The following is a 16,467-nucleotide window of genomic DNA, read 5'->3' on the forward strand; positions in this document are numbered from 1 at the left end:
ACCTCTTCTGCCAAAAACCTTTCTTCCCCGTGTGCCTGGCGCCTTGAAGACATGGGTGTCCAAGGAGGAATCAATCTGACTCCTAATCATCCTTCAGCATCTGAGCCTTCATTGCCAACTCCTTGGTGCCAGCTCGGGGCCCTCGCCACGTTGACTACAACTCTAAATCTTGTGCAGGATACCCCTTCACCCCAGAGCTCCCTGAGGGGTGAGAATTGGATGAAAGTTCTCTGTGTAAGTGGGGAAACATATGTCCCCTTCAGAGGTACCTCTAGAGGCCATTCCCTGCAGACCTGCAGCCAGGGGGACGCCGTGGGGCTGGGCTCTATTCCCGTGACTCCTGGTGGAATCTCCCGTGTCCTCGCCCTGATGACATTGGTGGCCAATGGGGGCCGATGGCGGGGGGGGGGGGGCGGGGGGTGCGAGGGGGATGTGAGGAACGTTGCTGGCTGGAGCCTGCCTTTGAAAGGAAGCTAGAAGATGAAGTGGCTTTGCCTCCGCTTAATAATGTAAGTGGTACAGAGGTGGGGGACACCGAGTTTGGCCTTTGTCCTTGCGGGGCTGGGGTGCCTACACACCTGGATGAGCAGGAAGCCACACATTCCCTTCTTGAAAGGAACGGGCCATATCCCCCACTTCAGGTTTCCCTTTCCTGGCTCAAGTCCCAAGCAAGCTCTGTTTTACAGCTGCACACTCTTTTTGTTCCTGAGAAAGTCGCGGTGGCTCTTTTTGTTGTTTTTTTTTTTTTTTTAAGCCATACTAGGGGGTTGGGAAAGGAAAGCTTGAAAAGTAAAATAATAAAAAACAGACCACTCTGCCGTTACAGGCACATAAATAGCTTCACTGTAGCCAGGCTGCACCCTCGTTTCGCCATAGCAACCTGGAGCGGGTGTTTATAGCAGCGTGTCACCCCGACTGGAAAACAGCTGCTGCCCCCGCCCCCCCGCCAGCCGCACCCCAGAGCAGCGGGCAGGTGCCCCCGAGGGGGTGCGGGGGGTGGCGGGGGAAGGCAGCCTGGGGTCCGGATGGGCCAGTGGCGGGAACGCTGGGGGAGCCCAAGGCGAGGGTTGGGTGTCCTTGGTTCCCAGGCTTCCCGTCACCTGCAGGCGGCCCCCTCTGTCTCTCACCTGGGGTCAGTCATAGGAAACAGGAGCGCAGAGGGCACTTAGCTCCAGCTGGACCCAGGAGAGGCCTGGGTGTCCTCTCGAGCTGACGAGGTGGCTTGTTTCAACTTACCGAATAAACCTTGGCTCCTGTGGCAAGTTCTGGGGAGTCCTCTCGAGTCCGTTTTCTCAAGGACTGACAGGAGAGGTGTTTCCCTGGGGAAGATCACGGGTGTCTGGGAAAGGGGGTGCCCTGAGATGCACGGAAGCAGAGATCAGCACCCTGGGAGAGGGAAAGGCAGGAAGGGATGTGTGACGTGACCCTCCTGTGCCTCCCCTGTCAGCCTAGGTCAGAGAGCACCTTCCGGACCGGGCCCCTATTCGAGGCCCCCAAAGTGCATTAACCTGGGGTTGTGAGAGAGGTTCCTGACGTTCCTTGCAGAGATGCCTCGTAACCTGTGCGGTGTCCTCTATGTGGGCCCCAGACCCGCAGCTGCGGCACCCTTGTTAGGGAGCGTGTTAGATATGCACATTCCCAGGCCTCCCCTCCCCCCTCCGGAATCAGAAACTCTGGCCACAGCAGCAGCAGGGCCCAGCCATAGGTTGTCATCAGCCCTCCCGGGGCTCCTGATGCCCACTTGAGTTTGAGAACCACTGCTCCAGACCGGGCCGCGAGGGCAGAGGAGAATGGCCAGTTCGCTTTCTACGGCCGGGGGTTGCCGTGGTGGCCGCTGTGTGTGCAGTTTGTGGACAAGGACGGACAAAGCCGGGCGAATGGGACGACATGTTATCAGGGAGTGCCCCGGCCCTCTTTCCTGATGCACGTCATCTTCTCAGCGTGGGGTCCTTGCCTGGGACTTCCAGGAAACAGCTGGGCTGGGAGAAGGGCTGGGGGGTGGAGGGCATTCTCTGTGCTCTGTCCAGGGGACGCTGTCATGGAGCGGAGGGAGGAGATGGGACAGTCTTCCAGGCACGATGTCCAGCATACTCTGACTAGGGTCACACAGGAATGTTACGGGGGACAGAGCAGCTCTGTGACACTCCCTTCTGGTGGCTGAGCTGTGGCCTTCTCAGGCCGAGGCCAGGGCCTTCCCCCCTCCCCTCTGGGGGCCCCCGCCAGAACCTGAGGCCTCGGAGCTAGCTACGAGGTCCTGCTCCAGCAGCCAAGGGAGACTGACCCTCCTCTCCCTCTCCACCAGCCTGGCATGACTCTGCTGAAATTCGTTTCTAAAAATAACCCAAGATCCAATCCAGCTGCTAAAAAGCCCCTTTGTTCCCTTGGAACCAAAATGTGGAAAAACCACGGAAAGCAGCCCCAAGAAAGGCAATGTGTGTTGTCCGAGAGAGTATACATACCGGACATTTGCGTGTGACCGGCCAAGGTCTGCGTCCTGTCCCAGTTCTGAAGAGCTGCTCCCTGCTTAGGAGTGAGAAGCAGACACCCTCGCTGCCCCATATCCTGAGCATTTCCCATGAGCAAGTGGGAGGGCCTGGGGGAGGCTGCCAGCTCCCCTTCCATTAAACAACAGGCCTTCTTCCACGCGGCACCGTCACTCCCGCCTGCAATCGGCTCTCGTCGTCCTTAGTCGACTGAAGGGAATGGTCAGCGTTGTTTCGTCCTCCACATTGTTTTGAGCTCTGGCTTGCTGCAAACACTCCCCCACAGCCCTTGGGTCACAGGAGGCCACGGAGGTGACCTGGGCCAGTATGACTCAGATTATGTGGAAGCGGGTACATTCCCCATGGCTCCGAGCCTGAGGGACTGCCCTTTTTCATCCTGATCTATTGATGCTATTTTAGGAGAATACCAGAGGGGTGACATTGCCCTCTCAGGCACAGTCTGCTTTAGTGTCCCGACCCAGGCCATGAAGCCTCCTGTCTCCATCTTGATGGTTCCTGGAGTCTCTGACGTGAGCTGGCTCTCAACAAGCCAGATGATTAGGAACGGGCTACCAACCGTGGGTCAATTCTTGGTATCGCTGTGTAGAGGAAGTTTGTGCTGTCGATGGGCCCTACCTTTTCCTGCGCCCTGAAGGCATCAGGCCCGAACCGATAAGTTTGGTCACCGTTGCCTTAGTGTCTCTTAGACAGTATAGCCCCTCGAGGACTGCACGGTCTCAGGATCACCATGTGTTTTGGTTTTATTTGTTAGGGCGTCAGGTGCAGAGTATGATTTTATCACTGGTCCATGAGGGGCCCTTTGTGTGTTCACCGTTATCCCATATTCCACCTCTATCCCTGTCCTCACCCATTTCAATGGACTAATATGTATCTTTTGTTTAAATATGTCCCTTAAAGGGGCGCCTGGGTGGCTCAGTCAGTTAAGCATCTGACTTTGGCTCAGGTCATGATCTCACGTGAGATATAAGCCCTAAATCAGGTGAGCTCGAGCCCCGCTTTGGGCTCTGCATTGACAGTGCGGAAGCTGCAGGGGATTCTCTCTCTCCCTCTCTCTGCCCCTCCCTCACTCGTGCTCTCTCCCTCTCTCTCTCTCAAAAAGAGACTTAATAAAAAAAGACTTTGCAAACTCTTCATCAAAAAATAAATATGTCCCTTAAAATATAGAGCATTGCTTTAGATGATGTGTTTTCAATTTGTGTAAAAACTATTAAAGCATTTTCCCCACCCCCCCCAACACTGTTTCTAAGATCACAAGTGTCCTTGCGTGTATATCTGATCTGTGCCTCACTGTTGGATTATATCCCCTGTTGTCTAGCACACGTATTTTGCCTGTCCATCATTGGGACAGGGAATCCCAGGTTGCCTACCACTTCCTGTCACCACCAGTAATGTCCCTGTGAACATCTTCACTCATGCCGCCTCCTGAACCTATATGATTATTTCTTTGGGAGATGCACCCAGTAGTACATGACTAGGCCCAGGGTATACATAGACTCAGTTGGTTTGTTTGTTTTTTTAATGAAGTCCCGAGTTTCATTTATTTATTTTTTAAGGTTATTTACTTATTTTGAGGGAGCACGCATGCGCGCACACACGAGAGAGAAAGAGAGAGAGAGAGAGAGTGAGCAGGGGAGGGGCAGAAAGAGAGGAAGAGAGAGAGAGAGAGTCCCAAGCAGGCTCTGCACTGTCAGCGTGTAGCCCCACACGGAGCCCAAACTCACAAACCATGAGATCCTGACCTGAGCTGAAATCAAGGGTCAGATACTTAACCAACTGAGCCACCCAGGCACGCTGCATAGACTTAGCTTTGACTTAGAAGTACCAGGCGACCGTGGAAAAGAAGGAAGAATTCTGGATTCCTGAGGCTTAGGGGTCAAAGGTGACGTATTTTCTCCAGAAAGATCCTTTGATGCTAGCACTGCGTTTCTGCTACTGAATTGAAGACTCCTCAGCGTGGCCAACTTGGGGAGGAAAAGAGCGGGCACGAGAGCCTCATGTGTCCCTGCTTCCTCACCGGGAAGTGATGCTGTCTCTTCAGGAAGGGCGTAGCCTCTAGAACCCTGGTCCTAGGAGCTGGCTGAGAATTAGCATCAGGTTCCAGGACCTCGACCAGGACCACGGGTCACATTGTGCCATCCTGTGGTCAGTGCGGAGGCCTGGTTTTGGTTCCCCAGCCCTCACTTGGCTTCCTGGCATGGGCACGGCTGTTGGGTGACGGTGACAGGTGGTGATCCCCACCACCTGAACTTTAGCCAATGTACTTTCTTCCCACATGCCTCCAAAGGGCCTCAGTAGACGGAAGGAGGGTGTGTGCCCAGGTCTGCTTCTGCAAGCCAGGAGGCACTGGAGAAGCAATAGGGCAGGGCAGGCATGGCGGGGGTGGGGAGGAAGAGCCTGGCACCATGATGGGCATGGCTGCCAGACCCAAGAGGCAAGAACTGGCAAGAGTGAGCTAGGATCTGGGTCATGGAAATAAGGGGCCTGTAATGAGGAGGGAGCAGAGAGACCTCTGTGTGGGGTTTAGACCTTCAGAGAGAAGGGCCAGCCAGGGATGTTTCACACCAGCCAGGCAGCCTGCCATGTTCAAGCGCTTGCCAGCTTCCTTGACAGGGCATGGCCCTCTTAGAAGCATGGGAAATGCCTGAGAGAAGAAGTCAAACCTCAGAAACTGTGGGTGATGGCACAGGAAGTGCCCCTGCCGAAGACAGCAGAGAAGAGAATGTCGAGCAGGACCTCTTGGTCTCATCACTACTGAGGAGGTGTTCCCCTGACCTGTTTCGGAGCCTTTAGGGCTCGTGGGCAAGGGACAGAAAGGTTCACGTGGACCTTCTCATCAGGCTTTAGGAAGTAAAGCCACGGTTGGTTTTTTTTTTTGTTTTTTGGTTTTTTTTTTTTCCATTTTGTAACAGCAATGTCCTTGTACTTGAGACAAGGTGGCTTGGATTCAACTAGAGCACAAACCCTAGCTCTCTGAATCTTGATTTCCCTGCTATAAAATGCTGGTGCCCTCCCCGTGGGACTGTTGGTGAGGATTCAGTGAGACAATATACGTAGCGATGACCAGCCGGTCCGTATCAGCCGCCACCTAGGCACTAAATATCGTACGTGTATGATGTCTCTCTCATTTCCCCACGAAGTGCCTCCTAAGGTACCTGGCAAACCTTCTTTCCCTCCCTTCCAACCCATCTCCCTCACTCCATCCCTCCCCTTGCAGATAGGGTGAAAAATAGAGCCTCACTTGGGAGAGGGAGCCTCCGGATCAGAGAGAAGGGCACAGGTTTGGGGAGAAGAGGCGACTGGAGCAGGTTTCGTATCTCAGTTTGGTGCTTCCTGAGGAGGACCGGCCTGTCCCTCCACCCCCCTTGAAGTCTTCCCTCTTTCACGCCTTATGTCCTGCGTGGCAGTGACGCTGACACTCCAACCACAGCATCTCTGAGTGCTCCCGACTCGCTCCCGAGCAGAGGCTCTCAGCCTGGTGAAGAGGTCAACCCAGGGTAGAGCAGGGAACCAGAGGCGGCTCTACGAGGCAGCCCTCACTTGCAGCCTGGAGGCCAGAGCTGAGCGTAGCCCTTATTATTCTAGGCAGGTCCGGCTGCAGTGCTGAGCCAGCCTGGTTCCCTGGGCCCTGGCCCCTCCTGTTCCCTTTCTCCTGTTTCCATTCATACTTCATTTCCCATGCATCGTGCCAGATTCAATAGGAGCTTCTGGCAGGGAAGAGTCAGGGTGTGGGCTCACTTTCAGGTCCTCAAAAGACCCTACTCTATCCCTACACGGGAGCTGCCCTTTCTCCTCGTAGCCTGGGGATGTATCGCTTCTTTAGCGCCCGGGAAGGTTTCCAAGAGTAAGGGATTCCGTGGACAAAATTGGAGGAAACAGAATGTCTGACTATTGTTTATGGTTTGGTGGCTTAGGGCATGAGGTCCTTGTCTCTGGCAGCTGCCTGTTTCAGAACTTCCTAGCAAGTCTCGCTGCAGACTGAGTTATCTGGAAGCGTGGGGTGGTTTGTTTGTTTCTCAGGTATGTACAGGAGCAGGAGAAGGTCTGTTTCAGCCCCTGTGATGTGATGTAGTTGTGATGCGATGTGGTTGATTGTGAAGGAGAAAGAGCTGGTGAAGAGTCAACCTTTCCTCTAAGTGGAAACGGTTGTTTTCTCCACTCCAGAGATTCCTGCATTTCTGATGTGTGTCAGAAAATAAGGAAGTCCAGGGGTGCCCGGGAGACTCAGTCAGTTCAGCAATTGACTTGATTATGGCTCCGGTCAGGATCCCAGGGTCGTGGGATCAAGCCCCAAGTCTGGCTCCGCACTCAGCATGGAGCCTGCTTGAGATTGTCCCTCTCCCTCTCTCTCTGCTCCTCCCCTGTTCATGCATGCTCTCTCTCTCTCTGTAAAGTAAAAGATGAAAAGGGGTGCCTGGGTGGCTCAGTCAGTTGAGCGATTGACTCTTGATTTCAGCTCAGGTCATGATCTCACGGGTCTTGAGCTCGAGCCCCACGTAAGGCTCTGCACTGCCAGTGCAGAGCCTGCTTCGGATTCTCTCTCTCTCTCTCTCTCTCTCTCTCTCTGTCTCTGTCTCTCTCTCTCTGCCCCTCCCCCGCTTGCTCTCCCTCTCTCTCTCTCAAAATAAATAAATAAACTTTAAAAAAGGGGCACCTGGGTGGCTCAGTCGGTTAAGCGTCTGACTTTGGCTCAGGTCATGATCTCGCGTTCCGTGAGTTCGAGCCCCACGTCGGGCTTTGTGCTGACAGCTCGGAGCCTGGAGCCTGCTTCAGATTCTGTGTCTCCCTCTCTCTCTTGCCCCTCCCCTGTTTGCACTCTGTTTCTCTCTCTCTCAAAAATAAGTAAACATTAAAAATTTTTAAATAAGTAAATGAAATTAAATATAAAAAAGAAGAAGAAGGAGGAGGAGGACAAGGAGGAGGAGAAGGAGGAAGAAAATGAGGAGGTCCAGACTCGAGGGAGGGAGTAAGGTATAACAAAAGGAGCACCAGATGGTCAAGGGTGCTGACTTGCGAAAGACTAAATCACTTTGTTTCTCATTGGACCTCAGTGGCTTCATCTGTAAAGGGGTGGGGGGGGGGGGTCAAAGCTGTCGTACGTAGAGTTGATCAAAGTCAAAGTTTTCACCATCATTACCAATTGTACAATGGACGTTACAGGACTTTGGGCCGAAGAACATTGAAATGGTTCAATGATCATGTACAATAATAGGATTTCTTGCCCCTGTAGGAAGTGATGGTAGTGTTTGCTTTTCCGTCCTATCGTCCTTTAAGTTGGCAAAATGCTAGAAACTGGGAGTGAGCACATACCTTACCCAGAATGCCCCAGGCTGCGTGACTAATCCTGACCTGACAAGAGGTGGTACCTCCCAGGCATCTGAGCATTGTGTCTGAGGCTGAGGCTGTGGCCGAGGGGGGTGTGAGAGCACTTACAGATTATTCTTTGCCAGTTGCCTAATAAGGGTAGGGGCTAGGCAGACTCAGCAGCTGTGGAACGCTCACATTCTGAGAGCTCAGAGAGGCGTATGGGTGCCTGCTAGGTCTCCGAATTCCGGAAGAACGTCCTTAGAGATCCCACCTTAAGCTGGGGGCCCCAGCTGCCAACTGCCCCCTTGACTCCGTGTCAACGGCTTAGTGCGTGACCTCCTCTGTAAGCGTCTCTAGAGCAACCCGAAGCAGACAGACCTCATTCTCTGCCACATGGCCCCACGTGCTCTAATCTCAAGTGACCTTTTCTCACTGGTCGCCTCCGTGAGTGAAAAATTTCTCCCCTTTCATACCTTGAGGAGAGGTTCAAAGTAAGGAACTCTGACTCAGACGGTCCCTTCTTCTTTTCTAGAAATCGAAGGCTGCATAGCCTAGTGGTGTTGCCAGTGGTTATAACGTAGCTAATGGCTATTGCTAATGGAGCTGCCTTGGAATTTTCCATTCTTTCTGAGGGTTGGGCATTCCCTTTGGCAAGGAGAGATGGAGGGGGACGTGGAGCTTATTGTCCTTCTGCTTAAAGGGCTAGATACCAAAAGTTCATTAAGATCAAATTAAGCCTTCTCCCATCACTTGAGAGTGGACATACTGGACACTGGTCATCTTTCATCTAAGATTTCCAAGCACTAGGGGCTCAGCCAGTTAAGTGTCCGACTTCGGCTCAGGTCATGATCTCGCGGTCCGTGAGTTCGAGCCCCATGTTGGGCTCTGTGCCGACAGCTCAGAGCCTGGAGCCTGCTTCGTTTTCTGTGTCTCCCTCTCTCTCTCTCTCTGCCCCTCCCCTGCTCTCACTCTTTCTCTCCCTCTCTCTCTCTCTCTCTCTCTCTCAAAAATAAACATTAGGAAAAAAAAAAAAAAGGTTTCCAGCACTATTTCTATCTCTTATTCTAGTCCTTTGTCACTTTCTTGAGATGGTGTGAAGAGGTAGGGCTGATTTTTTCCCCCAGGTGAAGGCGGGAGGAACTGAGCCCTAAGAAGGCCAAGTGACATGCCCAAGGGTGCCTGGGAAGATGGTAAATTGGTTCTGAATCTGCTACCAGTTATTCAACAACAACAACCACGACAACAAAATTAGCTGAATGCCCATGTGTTCAGGCGCCCTTATGGCACTGGGGATAAAGCCGTGAACACGACAAGTGCAAAGCTTAGCCTTCATGGGACAGACACTATAGTGGGTGGAGATAGAAAAAGTAAAGTCTGATTTCCAGTTTAGCACTCTGTCAGCACTGTTGTCAACATCCTCTTGAAAGGTTAAGGAGCTCTACTTAAGGGTCAAGATGGGCTCCTTACTGCTGTAGCCCTTCCCACTGCTTCCAGGCTTCGACGAGAAGCTGAACTGGAGGGAAATTCTGTCGTACGTACCGCCTATCATTGGGCCAGTCTGAATGAAGGGAGTTTGACACGCCGCCTCAGGTTCTCTCCAGACCTCTGTTCCCCAGGCTACTCTGATGACATCTAAAAAAGAAAAAAAGGAGGGGGCGCCTGGGGGGCTCAGTCGGTTAAGCGTCCAACTCTTGGTTTCGGCTCAGGTCATGATCTCACGGTTTCGGGAGTTCAAGCCTCGCATCGGGATCTGTGCTGACAGCATGGAGCCTGCTGGGGATTCTCTCTCTCCCTCCCTCTCTCTGCCCCTCCCTCCTCTCTCTCTCTCTCTCCCTCTCTCTCAGATAAATAAATAAACTTTAAAAAAATTCTTTAAAAGAGAAAAAGCAAAAGGCAGTGAGTGTGATGTTTGAAAAACAATAGCAACAATAAAGCAAAGCCATGCTTGCTTAGCCCTCTGTAGGTCAGAGTAGTTCTAAAAATCTCTGATAAAAGGAGGAGACAGAGTGAACACTGGGGGAGGGAGGAGTACCCAACTCCATCCCAGGGGACCCGCCGGGAACAGGATTGGTAGGAAACTTTGGCCACACATGATTTGGGGAAAAGTAACCGGTAAAAGAGCCCAGCCCTTTTCTGATGGTTCTTGTGCCTCTTTGCTCGCCTTCTACAAGTGAGGATGTCATCTATGTATTAGAGGGGGGCTGTCCCGAGATCCTTGCCACTCCCTGGTTACTGAACTCCAGTCACTGGGGACTGTTTAACCAGGGCTGGGCCCCCATGTTCTGGTGCCGTGTTCAGAAAGAGCCGCTTCACATTTAAACGGCTGCTGTGTGACGATGGGTCCCCCACGACATGCAGGAGCTGCTCTCTAAAGCTAAGAACAGGGCCGGGGCGGGGGGCAGGGGGAGCCTGGCCACCTTCAGCCCTTTAGATCCTCACCTGCACGTAGCTCCGCCCTTCCTCCCACTCAGAGGGGGCGCACATGCCTTTCTGAGGGGAGAAATGCTGACCTGAGACCCTCCGATGCTGACTCACACGCGGGCTAACCCTGCTTTCCTGCTGACCTTGCCATGGCCCTGGGCTCTATCTGAACTGATAGCTGCCTTATCCCCGCCACCCCAAGTAACGCTGAAACCATACGCTGCAAACCTCCTTCTCCGAGGTCCTTCTGTCCCGTTTACGTAGAAAGGCTGCACCCTGGATTGCCAACTGCCAGAGCATTTTACTCTCCCCTTTTGGAGACAGCGAAAGCTTTTTGGAGGGATGGGGCTTATTAGCTCCAAGACCTGAACGTAGTCCCCAACCTGCTCACAGCTGCAGCGGGCTAGAGGCTGAGCATTCGGAGGGGCCCCGGAGCATCTGGGCATCTTCTATCAGGTTGCCCTCCTGGTTTGTCAATGTGGGTGTTGGGAATAGGGCGCAGGGTTCAGGGGCGCGGGGGGCAGACTGGCAGGCCACCCTCCAGGCCACTCTGGTCTGGACTCCTCTTCTGACCTCTTCTCCCCAGTTAGAGTTAAGATCAGACTAAAGGAGTTCATAGTGGGGCCCTCATGTGGATAGACGTGGAGAGCGTGAGAGCCATTAGGGGTTACAAACCTTTTATTTCCAAGTTCCTAAAGTCGCCAGATTGTCACTTGGCTTGAGAATGGTGTGATGTGAAGACTGGGGTATATCGGAAATTACTCCTCTCCATGGGGGTGTACAGGCTGCTGGGGCCTCCTAGGGAGAGGCGGGCCCCTCCTGAGTCTGAGCCCTCAGCTCAGGCCTCGGCGATCGGTTCAGCTCAGGCACCCGCTGTCATCTAAGCCCTAAAATGAGTACCTCTTGCCTCGCAGGTGCCGGATCCTCATGGCTGCTCTAATTGTTTTTGTCTGTCTTCGAATCTTTATTCCAGAGATCCAGTTGTCAGCGGTATCCAGGGAGCCCTCCTCTTCCTCCTCCTCCTCCTGCCGCCTCTCTACCACCGCAGTTGCCGGTTGTTGCTAAGGTAGCCTCCATGGTAACATGCACATCCTGTTTACACCTCCATCTGGGCAAGCTGGTCTAAGCTAGGAACCTACCTACCCTGGACAACGGCTTCCATTACCACCTGGGGACACCAATCGTCGTGACACGTGGTCCGGCTTCCACTCGGCTCCCCCATCCCCTTCCTCCCCTCGCTGCCGAGCTTCATACACAAAAAAGGATCTGGGCTAGAGGCTGCTACCCTGAAGCTCACTGCACAGGATATAGCCCAACTATTTCCTACCCAGGCTCCCAGAGAAGCAAGAAGTAAGAAGTGAGGCAGAAGGGCAGGAGTTCCTGACCAGTTGAAGGGAAGCCACATTTTCTCTGGTTGAGGGGCTTGGTAACAGCAGGCAGAATGACGAACCCAACAGAACGTACCTTGCCGGCCAACTCGATGGTTGAGAGCCACGAGCGGGAGTTTGGCTGCACAGTAATGGACCTGCGGAAGCTCATGGAGCTACGTTCGACCGACGCAATCAACCAGATCAACGTCCACTATGGGGGTGTAACGAATCTCTGCAGTAGACTGAAAACCAACCCCGTGGAAGGTAAAAACCACACCAGGGGTGGGGAATCAGAGGAAGGTGGCTAGTGTTCAAAACTATGGTTTCCCGGCTTCTCGAGAGGGCAGTAAGAGACCTCACTGGTGTATCTGGGTCGTTTGAGAAAAACATGGCCTCTGAAAGGAGGTGAGACCACGGAGAGCCATCTCTTTCCCAGTGACGGTGTTCGCTGACGGTCGGACTTTCTTCCTTTTTCTGTGTCAGTGTACAGAAAGGAGAGGATTTGGCTCTGCTTTACAAGTGTTTGTGTTAGAGACGCTTTTATCAGTAAGTGATCAAGTCTCTTATTCAATATCGGTCTTTGATTACAGAAGAACTTAACTACAGTTCTGCCCCACACCGATCTCACAGTGTAACTGGGGAGAACGGGCACAAAAAAAGTGACCCAGTGCATCCGCCCAACGTGGCATCTCTCTATCGTGTACAGTTAGAAATAGGGGGGGCAAATCACAGGGGAGTACCTACCGTACCTTTGGATTATTCACTTTGCTTCGTGTCAGGGAATTATTGATGACTTTTTTCAACCCTGCCTGGCACACTTTAATATAGTTCTTCTTAATGTGCTTTTAAAAGAGAACGGAAAACCTGGCTTCGTGCTTGCCTGGCTCACTTCAGTTGCCCAATAAGCCATGGTAACATAAAATTTTGCCTCATCAGAATGGAGACAGAATCAAAGGAACCTTCCTTTCTCACTTATGCAGGGTTATAGCATCTGTGTTACGGGGTCTTACTTGGCCCCATCAGTGAGGCAGGACATGGCTGAGTAGCATTAGGTAAATCAAAAATCTTGTCCTTCAGAGCGCCTGGGTGGCTCAGTCGGTTGAGCATCTGACTGGTTGAGCATCTGACTTTGGCCCAGGTCGTGATCTCGCGGTTCCTGAGTTTGAGCCCCGTGTCGGGCTCTGTGCTAACAGCTTGGAGCCTGGAGCCTGCTTCGAATTCTGTGTCTCCCTCCCTCTCTGCCCCTCCCCCACTCACAGTCTGTCTCTGTCTCTGTCTCCCTCTCTCTCAAAAATAAAAATAAATATTAAAAAAATATTAAGAAAAAAAAAAAGATCTTGTCCTTCAGATGCCTTTAGCCTCTTGAAATAGACTATTTCTAGCCTTCCTTGGAACCTACATCATATTTTTTGCCAAGTCTAAGAAGTTTTGACCCCCAGCCAGTGCTGTAAGTTTGGACTTGGACTTGGACAAGAGTCCAAGTCTCTCTTCCAGACTCTTTAGGATTGAGAGAGAGCAAGAGCGAACGAGCGAGAGATTTTTATCTAGATATCTGTACATTAACATGTCTTGTTTTCTTCGCAATCTGAGGGAACTTCCTTCCGTGTTCTCTTGACTGCTAGAATCCAGTTTCCTACCTCGCATGAGTTCAGACACTAGCTCCCCCATTTACTGAGTATCACTGAACAGTTTACTTAACCGCCCTGAGTCTCTTCCTTCTTTGAAAATGATGTTAATACCTAGCCCATTCAGTTATCGGGATTAAAATATTGGGATTCCACGTACATATCATGTGCATCCAGCGCTCAAGCTTATGATGGGTATTCAATTAATGAGCTGTCTCAGATTAAAATGGAGCCCACATGTCTGAAGGTATCTGCCAGAGTATGAGCGCCCGTGGAGTGCGATGTATTATTTCCTCTGGAGAGGTTCCTGCTTGTATGACTGCAACCAATGGCCATTGCGTCCTTTCACCTCTGGATGTCAAAGAGATCTGGTTCAGAAGGCAGGGCTTGGTCGCTCTCCCACGGCTCAGTCTTTGCCCTCTGGCTAGAATCTAACGACTGCCCTTTGGGCACTGCTTCTTGTCAGCTAGATTTCTTTTTTCTGCCACTTTTGTAGTAGTGTTGACCTTAAACAGAGGCTATTCGCATTCTATTTTCACTGAGCAATGCAGGCGTTTAGAGACACCCATCAGAATGCAGGCAGGATCTTCCTTTTTCCCCTTCCTATACCACTCTTGATGGCTTTGGCCAGTCGTTTCTCTCACAAAGCAAAGCTCAGGAGTCCAAATCAGTTGGAACCTGGGACGCTCCTGATAGAAGGATCCAGACTCTCCTCCCAGTTTTCCTAATCCATTTCTCATAGCTGCTACTGTCTCCTCCCTGATTCCCAGACAGCTTCGATTCCCAAAGGCCATCATATATGCCGCTTTAATCTCACCATCAGACAGCAAATGCTGTCGATGTAACTAATGCCCTTAGATTCCTCCCCACTCCTAGTTTCCGACCTGTGGTGGAAAGCCATGGCTTCTGATGGCAGGTGCCTCTGTTGCTACGGGCCCCGGCCATGCCCCAACGCCAGTCCCCCTACCAGTGGGGCGGCTGTCTGCTGCCATTCTCCTGCTTCCTTAGATCACAAGTCTGTATCCTGATTTGTTTCCGTGTAAGACTTAATCATAGGGCCGGTCCTGGAGCTGTGGAGGCAGGGAGTCCGAAAACAACTTTTCCATGAGTAATGTTTATTCCCCCCGTGCCAACAATGACCTCCTCGCGTGTGCGAGGAATACGAGCATAGAAAAGGAGGCACAGAGGAGCTGTGACACAGAAGTCTCTCCCCAGACAAAGGCGATGCTGAGCTGTTTTGTGCGGCAGGGCCGAGAAAAGAGCTTCACTCTCCAGGTGCCTCAAAGAGCTGATGCTGTAAAAAGCCAGCCTGGTCACAAGAGACCGCACTGAGGTGCCTGACAACCTACTGTAGTCCTGTCCCCTGTGGGAGGCCCCTGCAGACTAAGAAAAAAGAGGGGTGCCAGGGTGGCTCAGTCGGTTAAGCGTCCAACTTCGGCTCAGGTCGTGATCTCACGGTTCATGGGTTCAAGCCCCGCATCGGGCTCTGTGCTGACAGCTCAGAGCCTGGAGGCTGCTTCGGATTCTGTGTCTCCTTCTCTGCCCCTCCCCCACTTGCCCTCAGCGTCTTTCTCTCTCTCTCTCAAAAATCAATAAACATTAAAAAAAAAAAAGAATAAAGAAATTCACCTGGTACTTGAATTCTGGTAGCTGGTAACCTGGTGAAGTAAGGCTGGGGAAATTGGTTCCTAGAGTATGACCCTTCCTTTTTATTATCTGTTGGGTTGATAGCATCACCTATATAGATCTGACAGATTTTTTTTTTTTTTAAACCATAGCTTTAAGGGGCCTTATGGAACTGGGAGTTTATAATATTTATGACACGAGCATGGTTTTATTATACTGGATTTACACAATTCTAGAGGCAGGTGGGATTTAATTTTATTCATCCCCCTCCCCTCCTTCCAGGTCCAAAGGCTTAAATGCCTCCCCTAAATTCTTACGACTGGGTAGAACAGAATAGACTATTCTTAGGCTAGAGCAGGAACACAGAGAGTCTCAGAAGCACAGGTAATTCAAAACTTTGCTCTGTATTTCAATGCCTGATAGAATGTCTAATTGTGACCCAGTGCTAACATTAAACCGTGGCTTCTGCCCCGTCAGTGGGCGTGGCTAGTTGGGAGCATGGACCGCTGTACCTCTGATTGCCTGGGGAAGCTGAGGCCTGGCGGTGCTCGACGGCAGCTGCTAGCACTCGCGGAATGTTCCTGACAGAAAATGGCGGCATCTTCGCCCTGCATAGTTACTGGACAGCCACTAAGTTTGGGAAGCTGAGATTCTTTGGGGAGTAAAAAGCAAGAGGGGAAAGAATCTGTTTTAAGACAGTCCCGCCTGAATTACCATCCTGGTTCATTAACGGCAACGTTTAGGGTAATATTTCCTGCCATGTTAAGATCTCTGGGGTTTAACTGTATTCCTGTCCCCAAGCCTTCTGAGGTCAGTGGCGTGTCCCACCAAGCATCGTCCATTTTCCACAAGCTGGGACACGCTAGGATGGGCTCTTCCTCCATGTGCAGACTGAAATTTCCAGTAGCATTTTCTCTGTTTGCTTTTTTTATTTGAGAGGGAGAGCAAGTTGGAGAGAGGGGCAGAGAGAGAGAGAGAGAGAGAGAGAGAGAGAATCTTAAGCAGACTCCACAGTCAACACAGAGCCCCATGCGGGGCTTGATCTCATGACCCTGGGGTCATGACCTGAGCCGAAATCAAAAGTCGGACACTCAACCGACTGAGCCACCCAGGCGCCCTTCCGGTAGCATTTTCAATCTGGAAAAAAGCTGAGGACATGATAAATAATACATGCTTACCCACAACTCTACTATATTACTATTAATGCTTCTAACACTAGTATTATTTACATCGTAAGAGATGCAAGAAATCGAAGTGGATGAAGTCATATAAAAAGTTCTGGTGCTTCTCCCACGCTCCAGCAGATGGTTCGTGCCCCCTACTTAGAGGCCGCTGCTTTAGAGAATGTTAGCGGAGGGCTGGGGAGGGGTACAGAACCAGGGGAGTGGATATGAGATACAACGGACGTAAGAGGAAGACGGTAACTGGCCTCTTTGATATCTTCCTCCCTGTCTTTAGGGCGGATCTCGTGTTTTCGGAGTACCTGCTTCTAGGGCACCTGAGTGGCCCAATCGGCTAATTGGCCGACTCTTGGTGTCAGCTCAAGTCACGGTCTCACGGTTTGCGAGTTCGAGCCCCCTGTTGGGCTCTGCACTGACAGTGCAGGGCCCGCTGGGG

General features: G+C 51.8%; 1 protein-coding gene across 12 annotated transcripts in view; it reads left to right on the plus strand.

The window, feature by feature from the left end:
* Nucleotides 1-16,467, plus strand: part of ATP2B4 (ATPase plasma membrane Ca2+ transporting 4) — a 98,133-nt gene that overhangs the window by 35,593 nt on the left and 46,073 nt on the right. For 10 of the 12 annotated variants that reach the window (XM_060644174.3, XM_060644171.2, XM_060644172.3 and 7 more), the window contains exon 2: nt 11,203-11,863. In XM_060644174.3, coding sequence (XP_060500157.1) covers nt 11,671-11,863 — 193 coding nt within the window. In that variant the 5' untranslated portion in view covers nt 11,203-11,670. The remainder of the gene's footprint in view (nt 1-11,202; nt 11,864-16,467) is intronic. The other 2 variants (XM_060644168.3, XM_060644169.2) reach the window with 1 other exon arrangement.

This window comes from Panthera onca, chromosome F1 (genome assembly GCF_046562875.1).
Source record: "Panthera onca isolate mPanOnc1 chromosome F1, mPanOnc1 haplotype 2, whole genome shotgun sequence".
In the NCBI taxonomy this organism is placed as follows: domain Eukaryota; kingdom Metazoa; phylum Chordata; class Mammalia; order Carnivora; family Felidae; genus Panthera; species Panthera onca.